The 25,159-nt window shown below is 44.0% G+C and overlaps 1 protein-coding gene across 1 annotated transcript; it reads right to left on the reverse strand.

The window, feature by feature from the left end:
- Nucleotides 1–21,684: 21,684 nt before the first annotated feature.
- Nucleotides 21,685–22,566, reverse strand: LOC119274534 (17.9 kDa heat shock protein 2-like). The gene has a single exon (XM_037555251.1). It carries the CDS (start codon nt 22,486–22,488, stop codon nt 21,991–21,993), a length of 498 nt encoding a protein of 165 aa, XP_037411148.1. The 5' UTR covers nt 22,489–22,566; the 3' UTR covers nt 21,685–21,990.
- Nucleotides 22,567–25,159: the final 2,593 nt, after the last annotated feature.

The following is a 25,159-nucleotide window of genomic DNA, read 5'->3' on the forward strand; positions in this document are numbered from 1 at the left end:
GAAAGGTCGAGCATGAGTCGTATAGTGGATACGATCAACATGCAGATGTTCACTGATGATGACTAGTCCGTCTCGCGTGATGATCGGACACGACCTAGTTGACTCGGATCATGTTATCACTTAGATGACTAGAGGGATGTCTATCTGAGTGGGAGTTCATAAGATGAACTCAATTATCCTGAACATAGTCAAAACATCTTTGCAAATTATGTCGTAGCTCGCGCTTTAGTTCTACTGTTTTAGATATGTTCCTAGAGAAAATTTAGTTGAAAGTTGATGGTAGCAATTATGCGGACTGGGTCCGTAAACTGAGGATTGTCCTCATTGCTTTGTAGAAGGCTTATGTCCTTAATGCACCGCTCGGTGTGCTGAACCTTGAACGTCGTCTGTGGATGTTACGAACATTTGACATACACGTTTTGATAACTACGTGATAGTTCAGTTAAACGGTTTAGACATGAGGCACCAAAGACGATTTCAAAACGTCGTGGAACATGTGAGATGTTTCGAGGGCTGAAATTGAGATTTCAGGCTCATGCCCACGTCAAGAGGTATAAGACCTCCGACGATTTTCTTAGCCTGCAAACTAAGGGAGAAAAGCTCAATCATTGAGCTTGTGCTCAGATTGTCTGAGTACTACAATCACTTGAATCAAGTGGGAGTTGATCTTCCAGATGAGATAGTGATGTTTCTCCAAAGTCATTTCCACCAAGCTGCTAGAGCTTCATGATGGACTATAACATATCAGGGATAGATATGATGATCCTTGAGATATTCACGATGTTTGACACCGCGAAAGTAGGAATCAAGAAGGTGTTGGAAATATGCCCTAGAGGCAATAATAAATTAGTTATTATTATTATATTTCCTTGTTCATGATAATCGTTTATTATCCATGCTATAATTGTATTGATAGGAAACTCAGATACATGTGTGGATACATAGACAACACCATGTCCCTAGTAAGCCTCTAGTTGACTAGCTCGTTGATCAATAGATGGTTACGGTTTCCTGACCATGGACATTGGATATCATTGATAACGGGATCACATCATTAGGAGAATGATGTGATGGACAAGACCCAATCCTAAGCCTAGCACAAAGATCGTGTAGTTCGTATGCTAAAGCTTTTCTAATGTCAAGTATCATTTTCTTAGACCATTAGATTGTGCAACTCCCGAATACCGTAGGAATGCTTTGGGTGTACCAAACATCACAACGTAACTGGGTGGCTATAAAGGTGCACTACGGGTATCTCCGAAAGTGTCTGTTGGGTTGGCACGAATCGAGACTGGGATTTGTCACTCCGGTTGACGGAGAGGTATCTCTGGGCCCACTCGATAGGACATCATCATAATGTGCACAATGTGACCAAGGGGTTGATCACGGGATGATGTGTTACAGAACGAGTAAAGAGACTTGCTGGTAACGAGATTGAACAAGGTATCGGCATACCGACGATCGAATCTCGGGCAAGTACAATACCGCTAGACAAAGGGAATTGTATACGGGATCGATTGAGTCCTTGACATCGTGGTTCATCCGATGAGATCATCGTGGAACATGTGGGAGCCAACATGGGTATCTAGATCCCGCTGTCGGTTATTGACTGGACAATGTCTCGGTCATGTCTGCATGGTTCCCGAACCCGTAGGGTCTACACACTTAAGGTTCGATGACGCTAGGGTTATAAAGAAAGTTTGTATGTGGTTACCGAATGTTGTTCGGAGTCCCGGATGAGATCCAGGACGTCACAAGGAGTTCTGGAATGGTCCGGAGGTAAAGATTTATATATGTAAAGTTGTTGTTCGGGTTCCGGGAAAAGTTCGGGTTTTTTCGGTATTGTACCGGGAAGCTTGCAGAAGGTTCCGGAGGATTCCGGATGGGTCCGGAGGTCCGGAAAATGTTCCACCACGTCCAATACAGCAGCATGGGCTGTAAGGGGGCGCCCTAGCCTTAATGGGCCAGGGGCACCAGCCCCCCGCCCCAAGGCCCATGCACATGGGAGAGGGAAAACCCTAAAGGGGAGGGCCTCCACTTGACTTGGGAGGCACTCCTCCCCCCTTGGCCGCCGCCCCCAACCCTAGATGGGTTCTAAAGGGACCTCCCCCCTCTCTCCCACCTATAAATAGTGGAGGGGTGGGAGGGCAGCCGCACCACAAGTTCTGGCGCAGCCCTCCCCCTCTCCCAAGTCCTCCTCCTCTCCCGCCGTGCTTGGCAAAGCCCTGCAGGATTGCCACGCTCCTCCATCACCACCACGCCGTTGTGCTGCTGCTGGATGGAGTCTTCCTCAACCTCTCCCTCTCTCCTTGCTGGATCAAGGCATGGGAGACGTCACCGGGCTGTATGTGTGTTGAACGCGGAGGTGTCGTCCGTTCGGCACTAGGATCTCCGGTGATTTGGATCACGACGTGTACGACTCCTTCAACCCCGTTCTCTTGAACGCTTCCGCTTAGCGATCTACAAGGGTATGTAGATGCACTCTCCTTCCCCTCGTTGCTAGTCTCTCCATAGATAGATCTTGGTGACTCGTAGGAAAATTTTGAATTTCTGCTACGTTCCACAACAGTGGCATCATGAGCTAGGTCTATTGCATAGATTCTTTGCATGAGTCGAACACAAAGTAGTTGTGGGCATTGATTTTGTTCAATATGCTTACCGTTACTAGTCCAATCTTGATTCGGCGGCATTGTGGGATGAAGCGGCCCAGACCGACCTTACACGTAAACTTACGTGAGACAGGTTCCACCGACTGACATGCACTTGTTGCATAAGGTGGCTAGCGGGTGCCAGTCTCTCCCACTTTAGTCGGATCGGATTCGATGAAAAGGGTCCTTATGAAGGGTAAATAGCAATTGACATATCACGTTGTGGTTTTTGCTTAGGTAAGAAACGTTCTTGCTAGAAACCCATAGCAGCCACGTAAAACATGCAAACAATAATTAGAGGACGTCTAACTTGTTTTTGCAGGGTATGCTATGTGATGTGATATGGCCAAAAATAATGTGATGAATGATATGTGATGTATGAGATTGATCATGTTCTTGTAATAGGAATCACGACTTGCATGTCGATGAGTATGACAACCGGCAGGAGCCATAGGAGTTGTCTTTATTTATTGTATGACCTGCATGTCATTGAACAACGCCATGTAATTACTTTACTTTATTGCTAACCGGTAGCCATAGTAGTAGAAGTAATGAGTTGGCGAGACAATTCCATGGAGACACGATGATGGAGATCATGATGATGGAGATCATGGTGTCATGCCGGTGACGATGATGATCATGGAGCCCCGAAGATGGAGATCAAAAAGGAGCAAAATGATATTGGCCATATCATGTCACTATTTTGATTGCATGTGTTGTTTATCATGTTTATGCATCTTATTTGCTTAGAACGACGATAGTAAATAAGATGATCCCTCATTAAAATTTCAAGAAAGTGTTCCCCCTAACTGTGCACCATTGCGAAAGTTCGTTGTTTCGAAGCACCACGTGATGATCGTGTGTGATAGATTCTAACGTTCACATACAACGGGTGTAAGCCAGATTTACACACGCGAAACACTTAGGTTGACTTGACGAGCCTAGCATGTACAGACATGGCCTCGAAACACAAGAGACCGAAAGGTCGAGCATGAGTCGTATGGTAGATACGATCAACATGAAGATGTTCACCGATGATGACTAGTCCGTCTCACGTGATGATCGGACACGGCCTAGTTGACTCGAATCATGTAATCACTTAGATGACTAGAGGGATGTCTATCTGAGTGGGAGTTCATTAGAGGAACTTATTTATCCTGAACATAGTCAAAAACCCTTTGCAAACCATGTCATAAGCTCGCGCTTTAGTTCTACTGTTTTAGATATGTTCCTAGAGAAAATAGAGTTGAAAGTTGACAGTAGCAATATGCGGACAGTAGAAGGCTTATGTCCTTAATGCACCGCTCGGTGTACTGGACCTCGAACATGGTCTGTGGATGTTGCGAACATCTGACATACACGTTTTGATGACTACATGATAGTTCGGTAATGTTAAATGCTTTAGAATTGAGGCACAGAAGACATTTTTTGAAATGTCGCAGAACATATGAGATGTTCCAAGAGCTGGAATTGGGATTTCAGGCTCGTGCCCACGTCAAGAGGTATGAGACATCCGACGAGTTTTCTAGCCTACAAACTAAGGGAGAAGGTCTCAATTGTTGAGCTTGTACTCAGATTGTTTGGGTACAACAATCACTTGGATCGAGTGGGAGTTGATCTGCTAGATGAGATAGTGATGTTTCTCCAAAGACATTGCCACCAAGCTACTAGAGCTTCGTGATGAACTATAACATAACAGGGATAGATATGATGATCCTTGAGCTATTCGCAATGTTCGACACCGCGAATGTAGAAATCAAGAAGGAGCATCAATTGTTGATGGTTAGTGAAACCACTAGTTTCAAGAAGGGCAAGGGCAAGAAGGGATGCTTCATGAAACGGCAAAACAGTTGCTGTTTTAGTGAAGACCCAAGGTTGAACCCAAACCCGAGACTAAGTGCTTCTGTAATAAGAGGAACGAACACTAAAGCAGAACCACCCTAGATACTTGGTAGATAAGAAGGCAGCCAAGGTCGACCGAAGTATATTGGATATACATTATGTTAATGTGTACTTTACTAGTACTCCTAGTAGCACCAGGGTATTAGATACCGGTTCGGTTGCTAAGTGTTAGTAACTCGAAATAAAAGCTACGGAATAAACGGAGACTATCTAAAGGTGAGCTGACGATATGTGTTGGAAGTGTTTCCAAGGTTGATGTGATCAAGGATCGCACGCTCCCTCTACCATCGAGATTGGTGTTAAACCTAAATAATTGTTATTTGGTGTTTGCGTTGAGCATAGACATGATTGGATTATGTCTATCGCAATATGGTTATTCATTTAAGGAGAATAATGGTTACTTTGTTTTTTTGAATAATACCTTCAATGGTCTTGCACCTAAAATGAATGGTTTATTGAATCTCGATCATAATGATACACATTTTCATGCCAAAAGATATAAGATAGTAATGATAGGACCACTTACTTGTGGCACTGCCATGTAAGTCATATTGGTATAAAAACGCATGAAGAAGCTCCATATTGATGGATCTTTGGGCTCACTCGTTTTTGAAAAGTTTGAGACATGCGAGCCATGTCTATTGGTGTATACGCATGAAGAAACTCCATGCAGATGGATTGTTTGGACTCACTTGATTTTGAATCGCTTGAGAAATGCAAATCATACCACATGGGCAAGATGACTGAAAAGCCTAGTTTTCAGTAAAATGTAATAAGATAGCAACTTGTTGGAAGTAACACATTTTGATGTGTGCAGTCCAATGAGTGCTGAGGCATGCAGTGAATATCGTTATGTTCTTACTTCACGGATGATTTAAGTAGATACTAAGTATATTTACTTGATGAAACACAAGTCTGAACTATTGAATGGTTCAAGTAATTTCAGAGTGAAGTTGAAGATCATCATGACAAGAAGATAAAATGTCCATGATATGATCATAGAGATGAGTATCTGAGTTACGAGCTTTGGCACGTAATTAAGACATTATGGAAATTGTTTCACAATTAATACCGCCTAGAACACCATAGTGTGATGGTGTGTCCGAACATCATAGTTGCACCCTATTGGATATGGTGCATACCATGATGTCTCTTATCGAATTACCACTCTCGTTCATGGGTTAGGCATTAGAGACAACTGCACTCACTTTAATAGGGCACCACGTAATTCCGTTGAGATGACACCATTTGAACTATGGTTTGGAGAAACCTAAGTTGTCGTTTCTTAAAAATTTGGGGCTGCGACGCTTATGTGAAAAGTTTCAGGTTGATAAGCTCGAACCCAAAGCGGATAAAATGCATCTTCATAGGACACCCAAAACAGTTGGGTATTCCTCCTAATTCAGATCCGAAAGCAATAGAGATTGTTTCTTGAATCGGGTCCTTTCTCGAGGAAAAGTTTCTCTCGAAAAAATTGAGTGGGAGGATGGTGGAGACTTGATGAGGTTGTTGAACCATCACTTCAACTAGTGTGTAGCAGGGCACAGGAAGTTGTTCCTGTGGCACCTACACCAATTGAAGTAGAAGCTTATGATAGTGATCATGAAACTTCGGATCAAGTCACTACCAAACCTCGTAGGTCGACGAGGATGCGTACTGCTTCAGAGTAGTACGTAATTCTGTCTTGGAGGTCATGTTGCTAAACAACAATGAACCTATGAACTATGGAGAAGCGATGGTGGGCCTGGATTCCGACGAATGGCTCGAGGCCATAAAATCTAAGAGAGGATCCATGACTTTGGAAGAAATACTTGATGGTCGTAAGGCCATTGGGTAAAAATGGATTTTAAAAGGAAGACAGACAATGATGGTAAGAATCACCATTAAGAAAGCTCGACTTGTCGTTAAAGCTGTTTTCCGACAAGTTCAAGGAGTTGACTACGGTGAGGCTTTCTCACTCGTCGCGATGCTAAGAGTCTGTTGGAATTGGATTAGCAGTTACTGCATTATTTATGAAATCTTGCATATAGGATGTCAAAAAACATTGTTTCCTTGACAGTTTTCTTGGGGAAAGGTTGTATGTGATACAACCCAGAAGGTTTTGACAATCCTGAAAGACGCTAACAAGTATGCAAAGCTCCAGCAGTCCTTCTAAGTACTAGAGTAAGCATCTCGGAGTTGGAATGTACGCTTTCATCAGATGATCAAAGATTTTGGGTTTATACAAAGTTTATGAGAAACTTGTATTTCCAACGAAGTGAGTGGGGGTACTATAGAATTTCTGATGAGTAAATGTTGTTGACATATTGTTGATCAGAAGTGATGTAGAATTTCTGGAAAGCATATAGGGTTATTTAAAAGGTGTTTTCAATAGAAAACCTGGAATAAGCTGCTTGAACATTGAGCATCAAGATCTATGAGGATAGATCAAAAACGCTAAATGGTACTTTCAAATGAGCACATACCTTGACATGATCTTGAAGGTGTTCAAGATGGATCAGTCAAGAAGGAGTTCTTGCTTGAGTTGTAAGGTATGAAGTTAAGATTTAAAGCTTGACCACGGCAGAAGAGAGACAAAGGATGAAGGCCGTCCCCTATGTTTCAGACGTAGGCTCTATAGTATGCTATGCTGCGTACCGCACCGGAAGTGTGCCTTGCCATGAGTCAGTCAAGGGGTACAAGAATGATCCAGGAATGGATCATTGGACAGCGGTCAAAATTGTCCTTGGAGTAAATAAGGACATATTTCTCGATTATGGAGGTGATAAAGAGTTCGACGTAAAGGGTTACGTCGATGCAAGCTCTAACACCTATCCGAGTGACTCTGAGTAGCAAACCAGATACGTATAGTGGAGCAACCATTTGGAATAGCTCCAAGTGGAGTGTGGTAGCAGCATTTACAATATGACCTAAAGATTTGCGAAGTACATACGGATCTGATTGTTGCAGACCCATTGACTAAAACCTCTCTCACAAGCAAAACATGATCAAACCCCAGAACTCATTGAGTCTTAATCACATGATGATGTGAACTAGTTTAGTGACACTAGTAAACTCTTTGGATGTTGGTCACTTGGTGATGTGACCTGTCAATGTTAATCACATGGTGATGTGAACTAGATTATTGACTCTAGTGCAAGTGGGAGACTATTGGAAATATGCCCTAGAGGCAATAATAAATTAGTTATTATTATTATATTTCCTTGTTCATGATAATCGTTTATTATCCATGCTATAATTGTATTGATAGGAAACTCAGATACATGTGTGGATACATAGACAACACCATGTCCCTAGTAAGCCTCTAGTTGACTAGCTCGTTGATCAATAGATGGTTACGGTTTCCTGACCATGGACATTGGATGTCGTTGATAACGGGTTCACATCATTAGGAGAATGATGTGATGGACAATACCCAATCCTAAGCCTAGCACAAAGATTGTGTAGTTCGTATGCTAAAGCTTTTCTAAGGTCAAGTATAATTTCCTTAGACCATGAGATTGTGCAACTCCCGGATACCGTAGGAATCCTTTGGGTGTACCAAACGTCACAACATAACTGGGTGGCTATAAAGGTGCACTACGGGTATCTCCGAAAGTGTCTGTTGGGTTGGCACGAATCGAGACTGGGATTTGTCACTCCGGTTGACGGAGAGGTATCTCTGGGCCCACTCGGTAGGACATCATCATAATGTGCACAATGTGACCAAGGGGTTGATCACGGGATGATGTGTTACGGAACGAGTAAAGAGACTTGCCGATAACGAGATTGAACAAGGTATCGGCATACCGACGATCGAATCTCGGGCAAGTACAATACCGCTAGACAAAGGGAATTGTATACGGGATCGATTGAGTCCTTGACATCGTGGTTCATCCGATGAGATCATCGTGGAACATGTGGGAGCCAACATGGGTATCCAGATCCCGCTGTTGGTTATTGACCGGAGAACGTCTCGGTCATGTCTGCATGGTTCCCGAACCCGTAGGGTCTACACACTTAAAGTTCGATGACGCTAGGGTTATAAAGGAAGTTTGTATGTGGTTACCGAATGTTGTTCGGATTTCCGGATGAGATCCCGGACGTCACACGGAGTTCCGGAATGGTCCGGAGGTAAAGATTTATATATGAAAAGTTGTTGTTCGGGTTCCGGGAAAAGTTCAGGTTTTTCGGTATTGTACCGGGAAGCTTCCAGAAGGTTCCGGAGGATTCCGGAGGGGTCCGGAGGTCCAGAAAATGTTCCACCACGTCCAATACAGCAGCATGGGCTGTAAGGGGGCGCCCTAGCCTTAATGGGCCAGGGGCACCAGCCTCCCCAAGGCCCATGCGCATGGGAGAGGGGAAACCCTAAAGGGGAGGGCCTCCACTTGACTTGGGAGGCACTCCTCCCCCCTTGGCCGCCGCCTCCAACCCTAGATGGGTTCTAAAGGGGATGCCCCCCCGCTCTCCCACCTATAAATAGTGGAGGGGTGGGAGGGCAGCCGCACCATAAGTTCTGGCGCAGCCCTCCCCCTCTCCCAAGTCCTCCTCCTCTCTCGCGGTGCTTGGCAAAGCCCTGCAGGATTGCCACGCTCCTCCATCACCACCACGCCGTTGTGCTGCTGCTGGATGGAGTCTTCCTCAACCTCTCCCTCTCTCCTTGCTGGATCAAGGCATGGGAGACGTCACCGGGCTGTACGTGTGTTGAACGCGGAGGTGCCGTCCGTTCGGCACTAGGATCTCCAGTGATTTGGATCACGACGAGTACGACTCCTTCAACCCCGTTCTCTTGAACGCTTCCGCTTAGCGATCTACAAGGGTATGTAGATGCACTCTCCTTCCCCTCATTGCTAGTCTCTCCATAGATAGATCTTGGTGACTCGTAGGAAAATTTTGAATTTCTGCTACGTTCCCCAACAGAAGGAGCATCAATTGTTGATGGTTGGTAAAACCACTAGTTTCAAGAAGGTCAAGGGCAAGAAGGGATACTTCATGAAACGGCAAAACAGTTGCTGCTCTAGTGAAAACCCAAGGTTGAACCCAAACCCGAGACTAAGTGCTTCTGTAATGAGAGGAACGGACACTAAAGCAGAATCACCCTAGATACTTAGTAGATAAGAAGGCAGGCAAGGTCGATGGAAGTATATTGGATATACATTATGTTAATGTGTACTTTACTAGTACTCCTAGTAGCACCAGGGTATTAGATACCGGTTCGGTTGCTAAGTGTTGGTAACTCAAAATAAAAGATGCGGAATAAACGGAGACTAGCTAAAGCTGAGCTGACGATATGTGTTGGAAGTGTTTCCAAGGATGATGCGATCAAGCATCGCACGCTCCGTCTACCATCGAGATTGGTGTTAAACCTAAATAATTGTTATTTGGCGTTTGCGTTGAGCATAGACATGATTGGATTATGTCTATCGCAATACGGTTATTCATTTAAGCAGAATAATGGTTACTCTGTTTATTTGAATAATACCTTCAATGGTCTTGCACCTAAAATGAATGGTTTATTGAATCTCGATCGTAGTGATACACATGTTCATGCCAAAAGATATAAGATAGTAATGATAGTACCACATACTTGTGGCACTAAGTCATATTGGTATAAAACGCATGAAGAAGCTCCATGTTGATGGATCTTTGGACTCACTCGTTTTGAAAAGTTTGAGACATGCGAACCATGTCTATTGGTGTATATGCATGAAGAAACTCCATGCAAATGGACCATTTGAACTCAATTGATTTTGAATCACTTGAGACATGCAAATCATACCACATGGGCAAGATGACTGAAAGCCTCGTTTTCAGTAAAATGGAACAAGAAAGCAACTTGTTGGAAGTAATACATTTTGATGTGTGCAGTCCAATGAGTGCTGAGGCACGCAGTGGATATCGTTATGTTCTTACTTCACGGATGATTTGAGTAGATACTGAGTATATTTACTTGATGAAACACAAGTCTGAATTATTGAATGGTTCAAGTAATTTCAGAGTGAAGTTGAAGATCATCTTGACAAGAGGATAAAATGTCTATGATATGATCATGGAGATGAGTATCTGAGTTACAAGCGTTGGCACGCAATTAAGATACTGTGGAAATTGTTTCACAATTAATACCGCCTGGAACACCATAGTGTGATGGTGTGTCCGAACATCATAGTTGCACCCTATTGGATATGGTGCGTACCATGATGTCTCTTATCAAATTACCACTATCGTTCATGGGTTAGGCATTAGAGACAACCGCACTCACTTTCATAGGGCACCACGTGATTCCTTTGAGACGACATCGTTTGAACTATGGTTTGGAGAAACCTAAGTTGTCGTTTATTAAAAGTTTGGGGCTGCGACACTTATGTGAAAAAGTTTCAGGTTGATAAGCTCGAACTCAAAGCGGATAAAATGCATCTTCATAGGACACCCAAGAAAAGTTGGGTATACCTCCTAATTCAGATCCGAAAGCAATAGGGATTGTTTCTTGAATCGGGTCCTTTCTCGAGGAAAAGTTTCTCTCGAAAGAATTGAGTGGGAGGATGGTGGAGACTTGATGAGGTTATTGAACCATCACTTCAACTAGTGTGTAGCAAGGCACAGGAAGTTGTTCCTGTGGCGCCTACACCAATTGAAGTAGAAGCTTATGATAGTGATCATGAAGTTTTGGATCAAGTCACTACCGTACCTCGTAGGGTGACAAGGATGCGTACTACTTCAGAGTGGTACAGTAATCCTGTCTTGAAGGTCATGTTGCTAGACAACAATGAACCTATGAGCTATGGAGAAGCGATGGTGGGCCCATATTCCGACAAATGGTTAGAAGCCATGAAATCCGAGATAGGATCCATGTATCAGAACAAAGCATGGACTTTGGTGGACTTGCCCGATGATCGGCAAGCCATTGAGATAAATGGATCTTTAAGAAGAAGACGGACGTGGACGGTAATGTCACCGTCTATGAAGCTCGACTTGTGGCGATGAGTTTTTTCACAAGTTCAAGGAGTTGACTATGATGAGATTTTCTCATCCGTATCGATGCTTAAGTCCGTCGGAATCATGTTAGCATTAGCTGCATTCATGAAATCAGGCAGATGGATGTCAAAACGAGTTTCCTTACCAGTCTTCATAAGGAAAGGTTGTATGTGATACAATTAGAAAGGTTTTCTCGATCCTAAGATGCTAAAAGGTATGCTGGCTCCAGCGATCCTTCCATGGACTGGAGTAAGCATCTCGGAGTTGGAATATACACTTTGATAAGATGATCAAAGATTTTGGGTTTATACAAAGTTTATGAGAAATTTGTATTTCCAAAGAAGTGAGTGGGAGCACTATAGCATGTCTGATGAGTATATGTTGTTGACATATTGTTGATCGGAAATGATGTAGAATTTCTGGAAAGCATATAGGGTTGTTTGAAAGGTGTTTTTCAATGGAAAACCTGGATTAAGCTACTTGAACATTGAGCATCAAGATCTATGAGGATAGATCAAAAACGCTAAATGGTACTTTCAAATGAGCACATACCTTGACATGATCTTGAAGGTGTTCAAGATGGATCAGTCAAAGAAGGAGTTCTTGCCTGAGTTGTAAGGTATGAAGTTAAGAGTTAAAGCTCGACCACGACAGAAGAGAGAGAAAGGACGAAGGTCGTCCCCTATGCTTCAGACGTAGGCTCTATAGTATGCTATGCTGTGTACCGCACTAGAAGTGTGCCTTGCCATGAGTCAGTCAAGGGGTACAAGAATGATCCAGGAATGGATCATTGGACAGCGGTCAAAAATTGTCCTTGGAGTAAATAAGGACATGTTTCTCGATTATGGAGGTGATAAAGAGTTCGGCGTAAAGGGTTACATCGATGCAAGATTTAACACCTATCCGAATGACTCTGAGTAGCAAACCGGATACGTATAGTGGAGCAACCATTTGGAATAGCTCCAAGTGGAGCGTGGAAGCAGCATTTACAATATGACCTAGAGATTTGCGAAATACATACGGATCTAAATGTTGCAGACTCGTTGACTAAAACCTCTCTCACAAGAAAAACATGATCAAACCCCAGAACTCATTGAGTCTTAATCACATGGTGATGTGAACTAGTTTAGTGACACTAGTAAACTCTTTGGATGTTGGTCACATGGCGATGTGACCTATCAGTGTTAATCACATGGCGATGTGAACTAGATTATTGACTCTAGTGCAAGTGGGAGACTGTTGGAAATATGCCCTAGAGGCAATAATAAATAAGTTATTATTATTATATTTCCTTGTTCATGACAAATCGTTTATTATCCATGCTATAATTGTATTGATAGGAAACTCAGATACATGTGTGGGTACATAAACAACACCATGTCCCTAGTAAGCCTCTAGTTGACTAGCTCGTTGATCAATAGATGGTTATGGTTTCCTGACCATGGACATTGGATGTCGTTGATAACGGGATCACATCATTAGGAGAATGATGTGATGGACAAGACCCAATCGTAAGCCTAGCACAAAGATCTGTAGTTCGTATGCTAAAGCTTTTCTAATGTCAAGTATCATTTCCTTAGACCATGAGATTGTGCAACTCCCGGATACCATAGGAATGCTTTGGGTGTACCAAACGTCACAACGTAACTGGGTGGCTATAAAGGTGCACTACGGGTATCTCCAAAAGTGTCTGTTGGGTTGGCACGAATCGAGACTGGGATTTGTCACTCCGTGTAACGGAGAGGTATCTCTGGGCCCACTCGGTAGGACATCATCATAATGTGCACAATGTGACCAAGGGGTTGATCACGGGATGATGTGTTACGAAACGAGTAAAGAGACTTGCCGGTAACGAGATTGAACAAGGTATCGGCATACCGAATCTCGGGAAAGTACAATACCGCTAGACAAAGGGAATTGTATACGGGATTGATTGAGTCCTTGACATCGTGGTTCATCCGAACCCGTAGGGTCTACACACTTAAGGTCATGTCTGCATGGTTCCCGAACCCGTAGGGTCTACACACTTAAGGTTCGATGACGCTAGGGTTATAGGGAATAGATATACGTGGTTACTGAATGTTGTTCGGAGTCCCGGATGAGATCCCGGACGTCACGAGGAGTTCCAGAATGGTCCGGAGGGAAAGATTTATATATGGGAAGTCGTGTTTTGGTCACCGGAAAGGTTTCGGGCGCTATTTGTAACGTACCGGGACCACCGGAAGGGTCCCGGGGGTCCACCAAGTGGGGCCACCGGCCCCAGAGGGCTGTATGGGCCAAGTGTGGGGGGGGGACCAGCCCCAGGTGGGCTGGTGCGCCCCCCCACAAGGGTCCAAGGCGCCTAGGGTTTGGGGAGGGGGCGCCCCACCTTGCTTGGGGGGCAAGTTTCCCCCTCTTCCCCCTGGCCGCCACCCTAGATGGGTTTGGGGCTGCCGCACCCCTTGGGGTGGGAACCCTAGAGGGGGCGCAGCCCCCTCCCTCTCCCCTATATATACTTGAGGTTTTGGGGCTTCCAAATATAAGAGTTTTCCCTCTCCCTGGCGCAGCCCTACCTCTCTTTCTCCTTGTCTCTCGCAGTGCTTGGTGAAGTCCTGTTGGATTACCACGCTCCTCCATCACCACCACGCTGTTGTGTTGCTGCTGGATGGAGTCTTCCTCAACCTCTCCCTCTCTCCTTGCTGGATCAAGGCATGGGAGACGTCACCGGGCTGTACGTGTGTTGAACGCGGAGGTGTCGTCCGTTCGTCACAAGGATCTCCGGTGACTTGGATCACGACGAGTACGACTCCTTCAACCCCGTTCTCTTGAACGCTTCTGCTTAGCGATCTACAAGGGTATGTAGATGCACTCTCCTTCCCCTCATTGCTAGATTACTCCATAGATTGATCTTGGTGATGCGTAGAAAATTTTGAATTTCTGCTACGTTCCCCAACATTTTCCACTCGTTATTCCATAGTCCATCAAATCTTTATCCAAAACTTGAAAACTTCACAACACAAAACTCAACAGAAAATCTCATAAGCTTCGTTAGTGAAAGAAAGCAAAACCACCACATAAGGTACTGTAATAAACTCATTTTTTATTTATATTGGTGTCAAACCTACTGTATTCCAAGTTCTTTATGGTTCATACCACTTAATACTAGCCATAGATGCATCAAAATAAGCAAACAACACACGAAAAACAGAATCTGTCAAAAACAGAATAGTCTGTAGCAATCTGTAACTAACGCAAACTTTTGGAACTCTAAAAATCCTACCAAAATAGGACGTCCTGGAAATTTGTCTATTGATCAGCAGCAAAAAGAATCAATGCAAAAGCACGTTTCTGTGATTTATTGAATTTTTTCTCATGAGCGCAAAGTTTCTGTTTTTCAGCAGAATCAAATTAACTATCATCATAGGTTATCCTATAGGTTCTACTTGGCACAAACACTAAATAAAACATGAAAACACATCTAAACAGAAGGTAGATGCAAAATTTATTGAATAACACCAAGGAAAAATATTGGGTCGCCTCCCAACAAGTGCTATCGTTTAACGCCCCTAGCTAGGTATTGATGATGCTCACATGAAAGACAAGAATTGAAGCACAAAGAGAGCATCATGAAACACGTGACAAACACATCTAAGTCTAACATAATTCCTATGCATAGGCATATTATAAGCAAACAAATTTGCAAGGCAAGAAAAAACTAGCAAATGCAAGGAAGAAGAAAGAGACGATAGCAATCTCAACATGATGAGAGGCAATTTAATAAGATAAAAATTTCTACGACCATATTTTCCTCTCTCATAATAATTACATGTAGGATCATAGGAAAATTCAAAAAAATAGCTATCACAAAACATATTCTCAACATGATCCACATGCATGCAAAGTTGACACTCTTCCAAGATAGTGGGATTAACATTAACTAAAGTCATGACCTTTCCGAACCCACTTTTATCAAAAACATGATAAGATTGAACATATTCCAAATATGTGTGATCTAAAGTTGACACTCTTCCAAACTCACTTTCAATATTATTGCAAACACCATTATCAATCTCATATTCACCATGGGGCTTAAATAAATTTTCAAGGTTATAAGAAGAATCACCCCAATCATGATCATTGAAACAAGTAGTAGACATAGCAAAACTAGCATCCCCAAGCTTAGGGTTTTGCATATTATTAGCACAATTGACATCAAGAGAATTTATAGGAAAATCATTGCAATCATGCTTTTTATTCAAGGAGTTATCGTGAATCTCTTCATAAATTTCTTCATCATAATTTTCAGATTCACAAATTTTGAGCAAAGCTTCATAAAGATAATCTAGTGCACAAAACTCACTAGTGATTGGTTCATCATAATTGGATCTCTTAAAAATATTAGCAATTGGATGATGATCCATAGATCTTAGGTTCTCTGTTTAGCAATAAATAAACAACTATTCCAACCAAACGAGCAAACGAGCCAAGTAAGACATCAAAGCAAAAAGACGAACAGAAGAAGGGCGAATGAAACAGCAAGGGTGAAGTGGGGGAGAGGAAAACGAGAGGCAAATGGAAAATAATGTAAATGAGAGGGAGATGACTTTGTGATGGGTACTTGGTATGTCTTGACTTGAGCGAAGACCTCCCCGGCAACGGTGCCAAAAATCGCACGTTGGCGGGAGGTCGAATCTTGACTTCACTTGGTGGAAGCCTCCCCGGGAGGCGCCAGAAATCCTTCTTGCTACGTCTTGAGCTTGCGTTGGTTTTCCTTGAAGAGGAAAGGGTGACGCAGCAATAGTAGCGCAAGTATTTCCCTCGGTTTTTTGAGAACCAAGGTATCAATCCAGTAGGAGGCTCCTCAAAAGTCCCACACACCTACACAAACAAACAAAGAACTCGCAACCAACGCAATAAAGGGGTTGTCAATCCCTTCACGGCCACTTGTGAAAGTGAGATCTGATAGAGATAATATAATAAGATAAATATATTTTTTGGTATTTTATGATATAGATTGGAAAAGTAAAGATGCAAATAAAAGTAGATTGAAAGCTTATATGATAAAAGATAGACCCGAGGGCCATAGGTTTCACTAGTGGCTTCTCTCAAGATAGCATAAGTATTACGGTGGGTGAACAAATTACTGTCGATCAATTGATAGAAATGCGAATAATTATGAGATTATCTAGGCATGATCATGTATATAGGCATCACGTCCGCGACAAGTAGACCGACTCCTGCCTGGATCTACTACTATTACTCCACACATCGACCGCTATCAAGCATGCATCTAGAGTATTAAGTTTATAAGAATAGAGTAACGCATTAAGAAAGATGACATGATGTAGAGGGATAAACTCAAGCAATATGATATAAACCCCATCTTTTTATCCTCTATGGCAACAATACAATACGTGCTTTGCTGCCCCTGCTGTCACTGGGAAGGGACACCGCAAGATTGAACCCAAAGCTATGCACTTCTCCCATGGCAGGAAAGATCAATCTAGTAGGCCAAAACAAACTGATAATTCGAAGAGACTTGCAAAGATAACTCAATCATACATAAAAGAATTCAGAGGAGATTCAAATATTTCTCATAGATGAACTTGATCATAAACCCACAATTCATCGGATCTCGACAAACACACCGTAAAAGGAGTTACATGAAATAGATCTCCACAAGAGAGGGGGAGAACATGGTATTGAGATCCAAAAAGAGAGAAGAAGCCATCTAGCTGATAACTATGGACCCGAAGGTCTGTGGTAAACTACTCACAATTCATCGGAAGGGCTATGGTGTTGATGTAGAAGCCCTCCGTGGTCGATTCCCCCTCCGGCGGAGCGCCGGCGGAGGCTCCAAGATGGGATCTCGCGGATACAGAAGGTTACGGCGGTGGAAATTGTGTTTCGGTGGCTCCCTGGATGTTTTCGGGGTACGTGGGTATATATAGGAGGAAGAAGTACGTCGGCGGCCGCCCGAGGGGCCCACGAGATAGGGGGCGCGCCCAGGGGGTGGGCGCGCCCTCCACCCTCATGGTCGCCTCGATCGCTTCTTGACTTGCACTCCAAGTCCTCTGGATCACGTTCGTTCAAAAAATTACGCTCCCGAAGGTTTCGTTCCATTTGGACTCCGTTTGGTATTCCTTTTCTTCGAAATACTGAAATAGGCAAAAAAAACAGCAAGACGGGCTGGGCCTCCGGTTAGTAGGTTAGTCCCAAAAATGATATAAATGTGTAAAATAAAGCCCATAAACATCCAAAACAGGTAATACAATAGCATGAAACAATCAAAAATTATAGATACGTTGGAGACGTATCAATCCGAAACACGATGCAGACAGGATACAAAGATTTCTCACAACACATTCAAGCATTGAGAACTACGGAGTTCATACCCCACCTCCAAGATGATTTTGTTGAGCATTAGTGGCTACTCCATATCACCAATTGATTGTTGGGCTTCTGTCGTGCTCTTCTCTTCATTTCCGCATGTTCGTGTGTTTAAATTTGAATAATTCGAATTGTAAACTTTAAATTTGTTAAATTCATGAATTATGTGAAGTATGATTATTAAATTGGGATTGAATATGTGTGAAAATATGTAGTTGAAACGTAGTAAATCGCAGAAGCTTATAAGAATTACTGAAGTAAATTTTGTAGGGAGTTAAGTTTCAGGAGTTCAACTAGGAACCAGTTTTTAGGGAGCAAGTATAAGAAGCTAAGGTATAAGGAACCGTTTGAGGGAAGCGGATTAGGAGCACTCTGATGATCCACCCCCTATATTCGTAAAAAATGTAGTAATTCCAAAAGAAAATGGAAAAATCAGGATTTTTTTCGGAATCGGTATTATAATCGTATAAAAAAGTTTGGCCAAGGATGATTCGCATTTACTTGAGGGCAGAAGAAAACAAATTTATGACAACGATACTTGGCAAATCTTTGGCCCCGGATACGATAAAAGTCATTCCCTTTTTAATATTTTTTATATGAGTGCAATACTTGGTCATGTTTGATTCCATAAAATGTTCCTGAATTTTCTTTTGACGTCTTTAGAACTACTAAATTATTTTTGAATATAGGGGGGTTATGGTAGCTTCCTTGCTTTCTGAAATGAAACAAACTTCCTTGTAGGTTAAGCATTATTGCGTCTGAGATGAGGTATATTCTGCATCCTCGGCTTACAAGGCTCAATTTTTGAATATAGGTTAAACAAACTTCCTTATATGGAAGTTCACCAAAGATGGGGTATATTCTACATCCTCGGCCTACAAGGCTCAATTTGAAAACCTCGCCACCTCGGACCTCGTCCATTCGGTGTGGACGGTGTGGGCGCCCCCTCGGTGCATGTTTTTTTGCTTGGCTTGTTCTTCAAGATAGGATTTGGAATTCGGACCGCTTGAGCCGCCGTGGTTGGCCTAATTGCGGTCTATGCCCTATGTGCAAGCAAACCCAAGAAACTGTGGCTCATTTACTCTTCCAGTGCCGCTACACCATGCGCATTTGAATGATGTCCTCCCATGGCTCGGCATGCATCACATCACCACATCTACTTGGGTGACGAGGGCTTCGGTTAGAGAATGGTGTAACGATAACCATCAGATCCGTCTCAGCTCGCCCAAGGCGCTGGCCTCCCTCGCGATGCTCATCTTTTGGGAGGTTTGATCGGCGGGCAATGCTAGAGTCTTCCACAACTCGGTGACCCCTTTCATGGTCATCATCAACAAAATCAAACATGAGGTGGTACTTTGGGCTTTGGCTGGAGCGAAACATTTGGGTATTGTAATACCGCGAGAGTAGTCGTTTTATTCACCGTTTTGTGGTTTCTGTCTAAAACTTTCTCCTTAATCAATGAAACGGCAAGTCTTTTGTCTTGTTTCAAAAAAAAAAAAACTTGCATCTGAGCTCACCCATGTTGATATTAGACGGCCTTTTCATTTGGCTCTTTTTTCTTCGAGGGCCATTTGACTCATTGTGTTTACATCATCTTGATCTTTTATTTTAAATCAATGAAATTCATCTTCTTAAAAAAAATCTAAGATGCATCGTGGCGTTCACATGGGGCCGTCCTGTCTCAGACCACACCAAGCAGTGGCATTTCTTGCCACATGGAGACTGTCCAAAAATCAATCAATATGGAGGTGGAGCGCATCTTGCTTGCTGTTTCGTGGGGGATACCTGGCTGCCACACAAATACATTGGGCGTCGACCTGCCGACCTGCCGTATGTACGTGGCGGTTGGTACGATTCGGCTCGTGCATTATTATCTCTTGCCTTGTCGGCGGCGGCGAAATATCGCACACTCCCAACTTCACAGGAGACCCGCCGTTGCGCCCCAAAAATATCCACGACAGAACCGGCCGACCAACTGGCTAGCTAGTGCCCAGGAGATGCGTGGTGCATCGAAACTTTTCAGACCAACTGGCTAGCTAGTGTCCAGGAGGTGCGTGATGCATCCAAACTTTTCAGACCCGATCTATCTCAAGTTTTACTGCGCGAGGAAGACCCAGAATATCTTCGGTTTCATAGAAACTACTACTCCCTCGTTTCAAAATAGATTACCCAACTTAGAACGGAGGGAGTATATTTCTACACCCAGGAGCAAATACTCCTTGTATGAACAGTAAAATTAAAAAAAATCATTTAAAAAATTCTGAAATTTTTTTGTGACATACTTTTATAAATGTTTGTTGCGCATGCAAAACTTCATCACGAAATCACATTGGTGGAAGGCGTGCCAAAAAAACAAAATCAAAGCTCCAAAATGCTTTTGTAAGTAACATTTTCAGAACATCGATTTTGTTTTTTTTACTACACCTTCCACCAATGTGATTTTGCGACGAAATTTTGCATGCACGTCAAACATTTGTGAAAGTATGCCACAAAAATATTTCAGAATTGTTTGTATTATTTTTGAATTTATTGATGTTACTGTTTAGACCAGGAGCATTTGCTCCTGGATGTAGAAACTCCACGTCCAGGTTTCATCCCCAATTTTTTGTGTGCAATAATGCATCCACTTTTTTTTCTAAATTTCAGTTGCCTGAAATTACAAATTTTGTTTTATTAATCGATTTTGCATTAGAAGAGTGAAGTTTCGAACCCGAGGCAGGGACGTTGGGAGGCAGCTAGTCGTTGTGACGCCAGCGGCAATGGGTCCGAGATTTGACAGTTTTTGGTGTGGGGTGCAGGGGATGGTCGCGGCGCTAGAGAAGGTGGGGCCTAGAGGGATGGCTGGCAACAACGGCTCGAGCAAAGCAGCAAGTGGAAACATTCGCTTGACGAGGGAGGGGGGAAGAAAAAAGGGAGTTGGACTGAAGATATGGGAAGGGAGGAGGGAGGATATACGCCATCATGTTGGAGAAGAACAATGCATCGGGGGAGGAAGATGACCAACACGATAAAACGACATTGTCTACCCCTTCGTCTCATGGCTCTCGGACGAACAAGGCGATTAGGGTTTCCCGTAACTCCCCTCGACATTACCGCCGGTCCACCACATCTTCGGTGGCCTTAGGGCCATGAAGGCATGATGGACTCCAAACCTTGTTGGTGGCAGGGACCATGCTCCTTGTTTTAGTTAGAGTTTTGAGTTTGGTTAGGATTTGTGTCCTGCTTAGAAAGGCGAGGCGGCAACACCTCCCTGTAGATGGACTAATGTCCTTACGTCCTAGCCCCGTCCCGACGGGGCGTCTTGAACCATTGAGGCGTGTCTCCAATAGATCTCGGGATTTGTTCGGTGCTAGTCTTTGGTGGATCTGTTTGAATTCAGTCTTTGCTCGTCTTCGGTGGATCATCTTGATTCGGCAGTCCATCGTATTTGTTTGTTTTGTCTGTCTACAAGTTTGATCATTTCAATCTATTCTTCTCTTCGTCGGCATTGGCTGCTGTTATAGTGCGCTGGTCCTATAAAGCCTTAACATGACAATTTCTCGATTGTCTATTATAATAAGGTTTGGTCGACTCCGGTGAAGGAGGGGTGATGGTGATGACATATGCATTTGACTTGCTCTAGTGGTTTAGTCGTTTCTAGGTGGTCCATGACCATGAACATTGTTATATTTTTGTCACTTCCGATGCCTTTTTAACTGTCATGACATATTATAAATAGATTACGAATAGATCAAAATCGAAAGGGTTGGGCGAATCGAAAGAAATAAAATAAATCATGCGCTTGATGCATAGTTTTTTTTAGGCAGGCTTGATGTATAGGTGGTCTCATATTTCAACGAGTACAGTTAATTAGCGAGTACTTCGTGAACACTTCATTAATTTGAGCGTGAACACGAGAACTAACAAGTAACAGTACAGGCAACCATGCAAGCACCTCACTCACAAGTCACAACAGCAAGCCACATACCGACTCAAGTACGTAGTTACGTACATCGAACACCACAATTTGTGGAATCACACCCAAAGGACCCGATCGAGCAGATCATACGAGCGGCAACTTACCGCACGTATGTCTGCACTCTGTCTGCAGTCGGCACCGGAGTACGCCGCAATCAGCCAATCAGCACGGGCTGGCCTCGACGACCTCGATGGCCCCGGCAGGCTCGGGCATGGTCACGGCGGCAACGGCGGCGCCGACCCTGGGCACAGTGACGGTGAGCTGCGCGCCCCCGTCGTCCATGGCGGCCCTGACCTGGCCCAAGGCGGCGTCGTCGGGGAGGTGGAACCTGCCGAAGAAGGTGGCGACGCTGCGCTCGATGTGGTGGCGCGCCTCGCTCTTGGCCTCCCTCCGCAGGCACCGCTCGCCGGCGATGACCAGCACCTTGCCGTCCTCCTCCACCTCCACCTTGACCTCCTCCTTGGTGACACCGGCGGGGAGCCTGGCGCTGAAGACGTAGGCGTCCGCCGTCTCCCGGGTCTCGATGTAGGTGTCGGCGAACGCCGTGGTGTCGCTGGCCAGCCAGGCGTCGGTGCCGCTGGACGCCGTGGTGCCGAAGATGGTGCCGAAGGGGTTCCACGAGTCCATGGCCAGGGTGTCGAAGAACCTCACCAACGACATCCTCTCGTGCCGGATATGTATGTAGCTGTGTACCAAATGCTATCTAGCTAGCTCGTTTCCTCTTGTGAGTGCTAATGGCGAGGCGCCGGCTATATATGGACGACGAAAGTATACACTTGCCACCTACTTTGCCTTGCGCCTTCCCGCGGAGCTGCACCTGTCTCTGTAGCTTGACTTGTCCTTGCGCTTGCGGGAGTAATGTGAAGTGAACAGGTCAGTTTCGTTGCTTTGCGCATGGACTCATATGGGACGATCACGAGAAATCCGAGCAACGGTGAAAGCAGACCCGATGCACCTAAAGAACACATTGAAAATTATCAAAAGAAATCCTTATTTTACTGCATCATGCCCGGTTGGAAAAAAAGAACACCATTTTACGCCAAAATATATCGCACGTGAAGCTAAAAAATTGAGTTACAAACGGTCCTCCCCGGCACAACTTTTCCGGACCAGTCCGATGGCGACGTCGCCCAAATTTGTTCGCATATCCTCGTCACCTCGCTTCGGACGCGAGCTAGGCTTCGCGGCCGATCGGGTGTGGGGCAACATGTCGCACGGTCGACGTCGTCGAGTTATGGGCTCGATGGGTGATCCGTTCACACTCTTTCTCACTCACACGTTGTTGTTGTGCCGTCGACGAGAAAGATCGTGTCGTGTGCAAGGCCGGCCACGTATGTATACTGTATAGTACGTGCCGCACCCTTAATTGATTAGCTAGCTTGTGTTGTGATCCCCATCGACGTTGAGGTAACGATGGCTCAACAGTTGTACTACTTGTTGGTGTGGTCTGCGTATTCTTAAGCGGTTGTACGCACGATTATAGCCTCTAGCTTCCTGTTACATTTGGTGAGTCCTCCATGTTCTTGTTACATTTAGAAAAGGGAGAGCTTCTCATTAGTTCTCTGAGCCGTATCAGATTCAAAGCTTCTGCGTCACCACGTTTCGATTTTCAACCTTGCTGTTGTACAGCGTTGTGCCCTTGACTGGTGGACGTACGTGTCCGCTGCACTGGAGCTGCAGTCATAATATAGTCCAATCTACACTAGATTCTAGAGTGCTTTTCTAGCTACCACACGTGCACCGTGCATCTTTCAAGCCAAATATGAGGTCGTCAGACGTCCCCGTTTTTCTCCGCCGTGAACTGTGGATTGTCGATCCGACCCCGACGACACGTACGTCCGTGATTCGCCTCGCTTCCATTGACACCAACGTCGGGTTTAATCTCCTTTTCGAAACGAGAAAGGGAGAAGGAAAAGTTTTGGGCCACGCAAAAAATTCCGGTCCCAACAGACATGTTATGCCGACTACTCGACGACAAGTACCCATCAGCATTCAGCAGCAACCGCTACGTCCTCATCCGGCAAGCAATTTCTTCCTTCTTCATTAACACGCAGTTCAGACTTCAAGAGAGAGAGAGAGAGAGAGAGAGAGAGAGAGAGAGAGAGAGAGAGAGAGAGAGAGAGAGTGCTGCGGTGAAGATAATCCTTCTTGACTTTTTAATCGCTTGGCTAGAGTTTGGTGCATGCGTGGTGTGCGGCTGGTGCCATCCGGAGTTGAATTGAATGAATCTTGGACAGAGCACAACACGTAGTACGCACTGTCCTACTCGTGAGAGATTTTTCCAGATCGAACTGAATTCCAAAGTCTCTTTGTAGCTACGCCAAGAGAATAGTCACTGCGCGTCAATCAGTTCCGATGGAGGTTTTATATTTGGCGTGGTGTCTTAGCAGCGAAGGAAAGAATTAATTTCTACATAGTACATAGTATTCGTTAGGCGAAAAGGGAAATTTTTCATATCAATTGCCAAATCATCAATCTATCAGCAAAAGTAGTAAGAAAGCAGAGAGAAGAATCCATCGGCTTCAACAAATAAGGAGATGTGTGGTTTCAGAGTGACTTCTTCACGGAAATCACAGCGGCCGCAAGCCCGCAAGTCCTTTTCTCCCCTTGTTATTAGTTCTCCTTTTGTATTAAAAAGGAGTACCGAGTATTTCCTTATTCAAAAACACAAAATATTTTCTATTTTTAATTTATTATAATAAAATTAATAGAAAGCTTTTTTGAGAAACAGTAAAAAGAAAATATTAATTCAAGATTTACGGAAACAAAAAAAAAATACAAGTTATAGGCCGTGCTAAGTGAGGCCCACGAAGAAGTGCTTTATCGAGAGTCCAGGTTTAATCTCCATCGCTGTTTTTTCTTTTAGAAAGATATTCGAAAGTATTAATTAAGGAATACTTCATTCAAAGATCACTCTCACCTCCTCAGTTTATGACAAATAGCGCACTAGAGAGTTTTACCATTTTTCGTACATCCGTTTATTCAAAACGTTTTATCTCTTAAAACGTGCATCCAAATCTTAAACCGTTTCCCCCATTGGTTTCCTCACGTCGAGATCTTCAAAAACCAGATCCCATGTTGATAGGTTTTGACGAAAAAAATTCATAAAAAAAACGTACGAAAAAATAGGATGGAAAACCGAACCGGGAGCGCAAAAACACAACCGTGCCTCTCGCAGAAGCAAAACCATGCCACCCGCCTTTTTTTCGTTTCAGAGTGGCACGGCCGTGACTCGCGCGAAAGCACAACCGTGCCTCTCGCGGAAGGAAAAAACAGAAAACGCGTTTTTTTCGTTTCCGAGAGGCACAGCTGTGAGGATCCCAGGCGATCG

Source organism: Triticum dicoccoides, chromosome 3B (assembly GCF_002162155.2).
Source record: "Triticum dicoccoides isolate Atlit2015 ecotype Zavitan chromosome 3B, WEW_v2.0, whole genome shotgun sequence".
Classification (NCBI taxonomy): Eukaryota; Viridiplantae; Streptophyta; class Magnoliopsida; order Poales; family Poaceae; genus Triticum; species Triticum dicoccoides.

Excerpts from the sequence above, each read along its gene's own strand:
- LOC119274534 (XM_037555251.1), bottom strand. The coding sequence starts at position 22,488 with ATGTCGTTGGTGAGGTTCTTCGACACCCTGGCCATGGACTCGTGGAAC.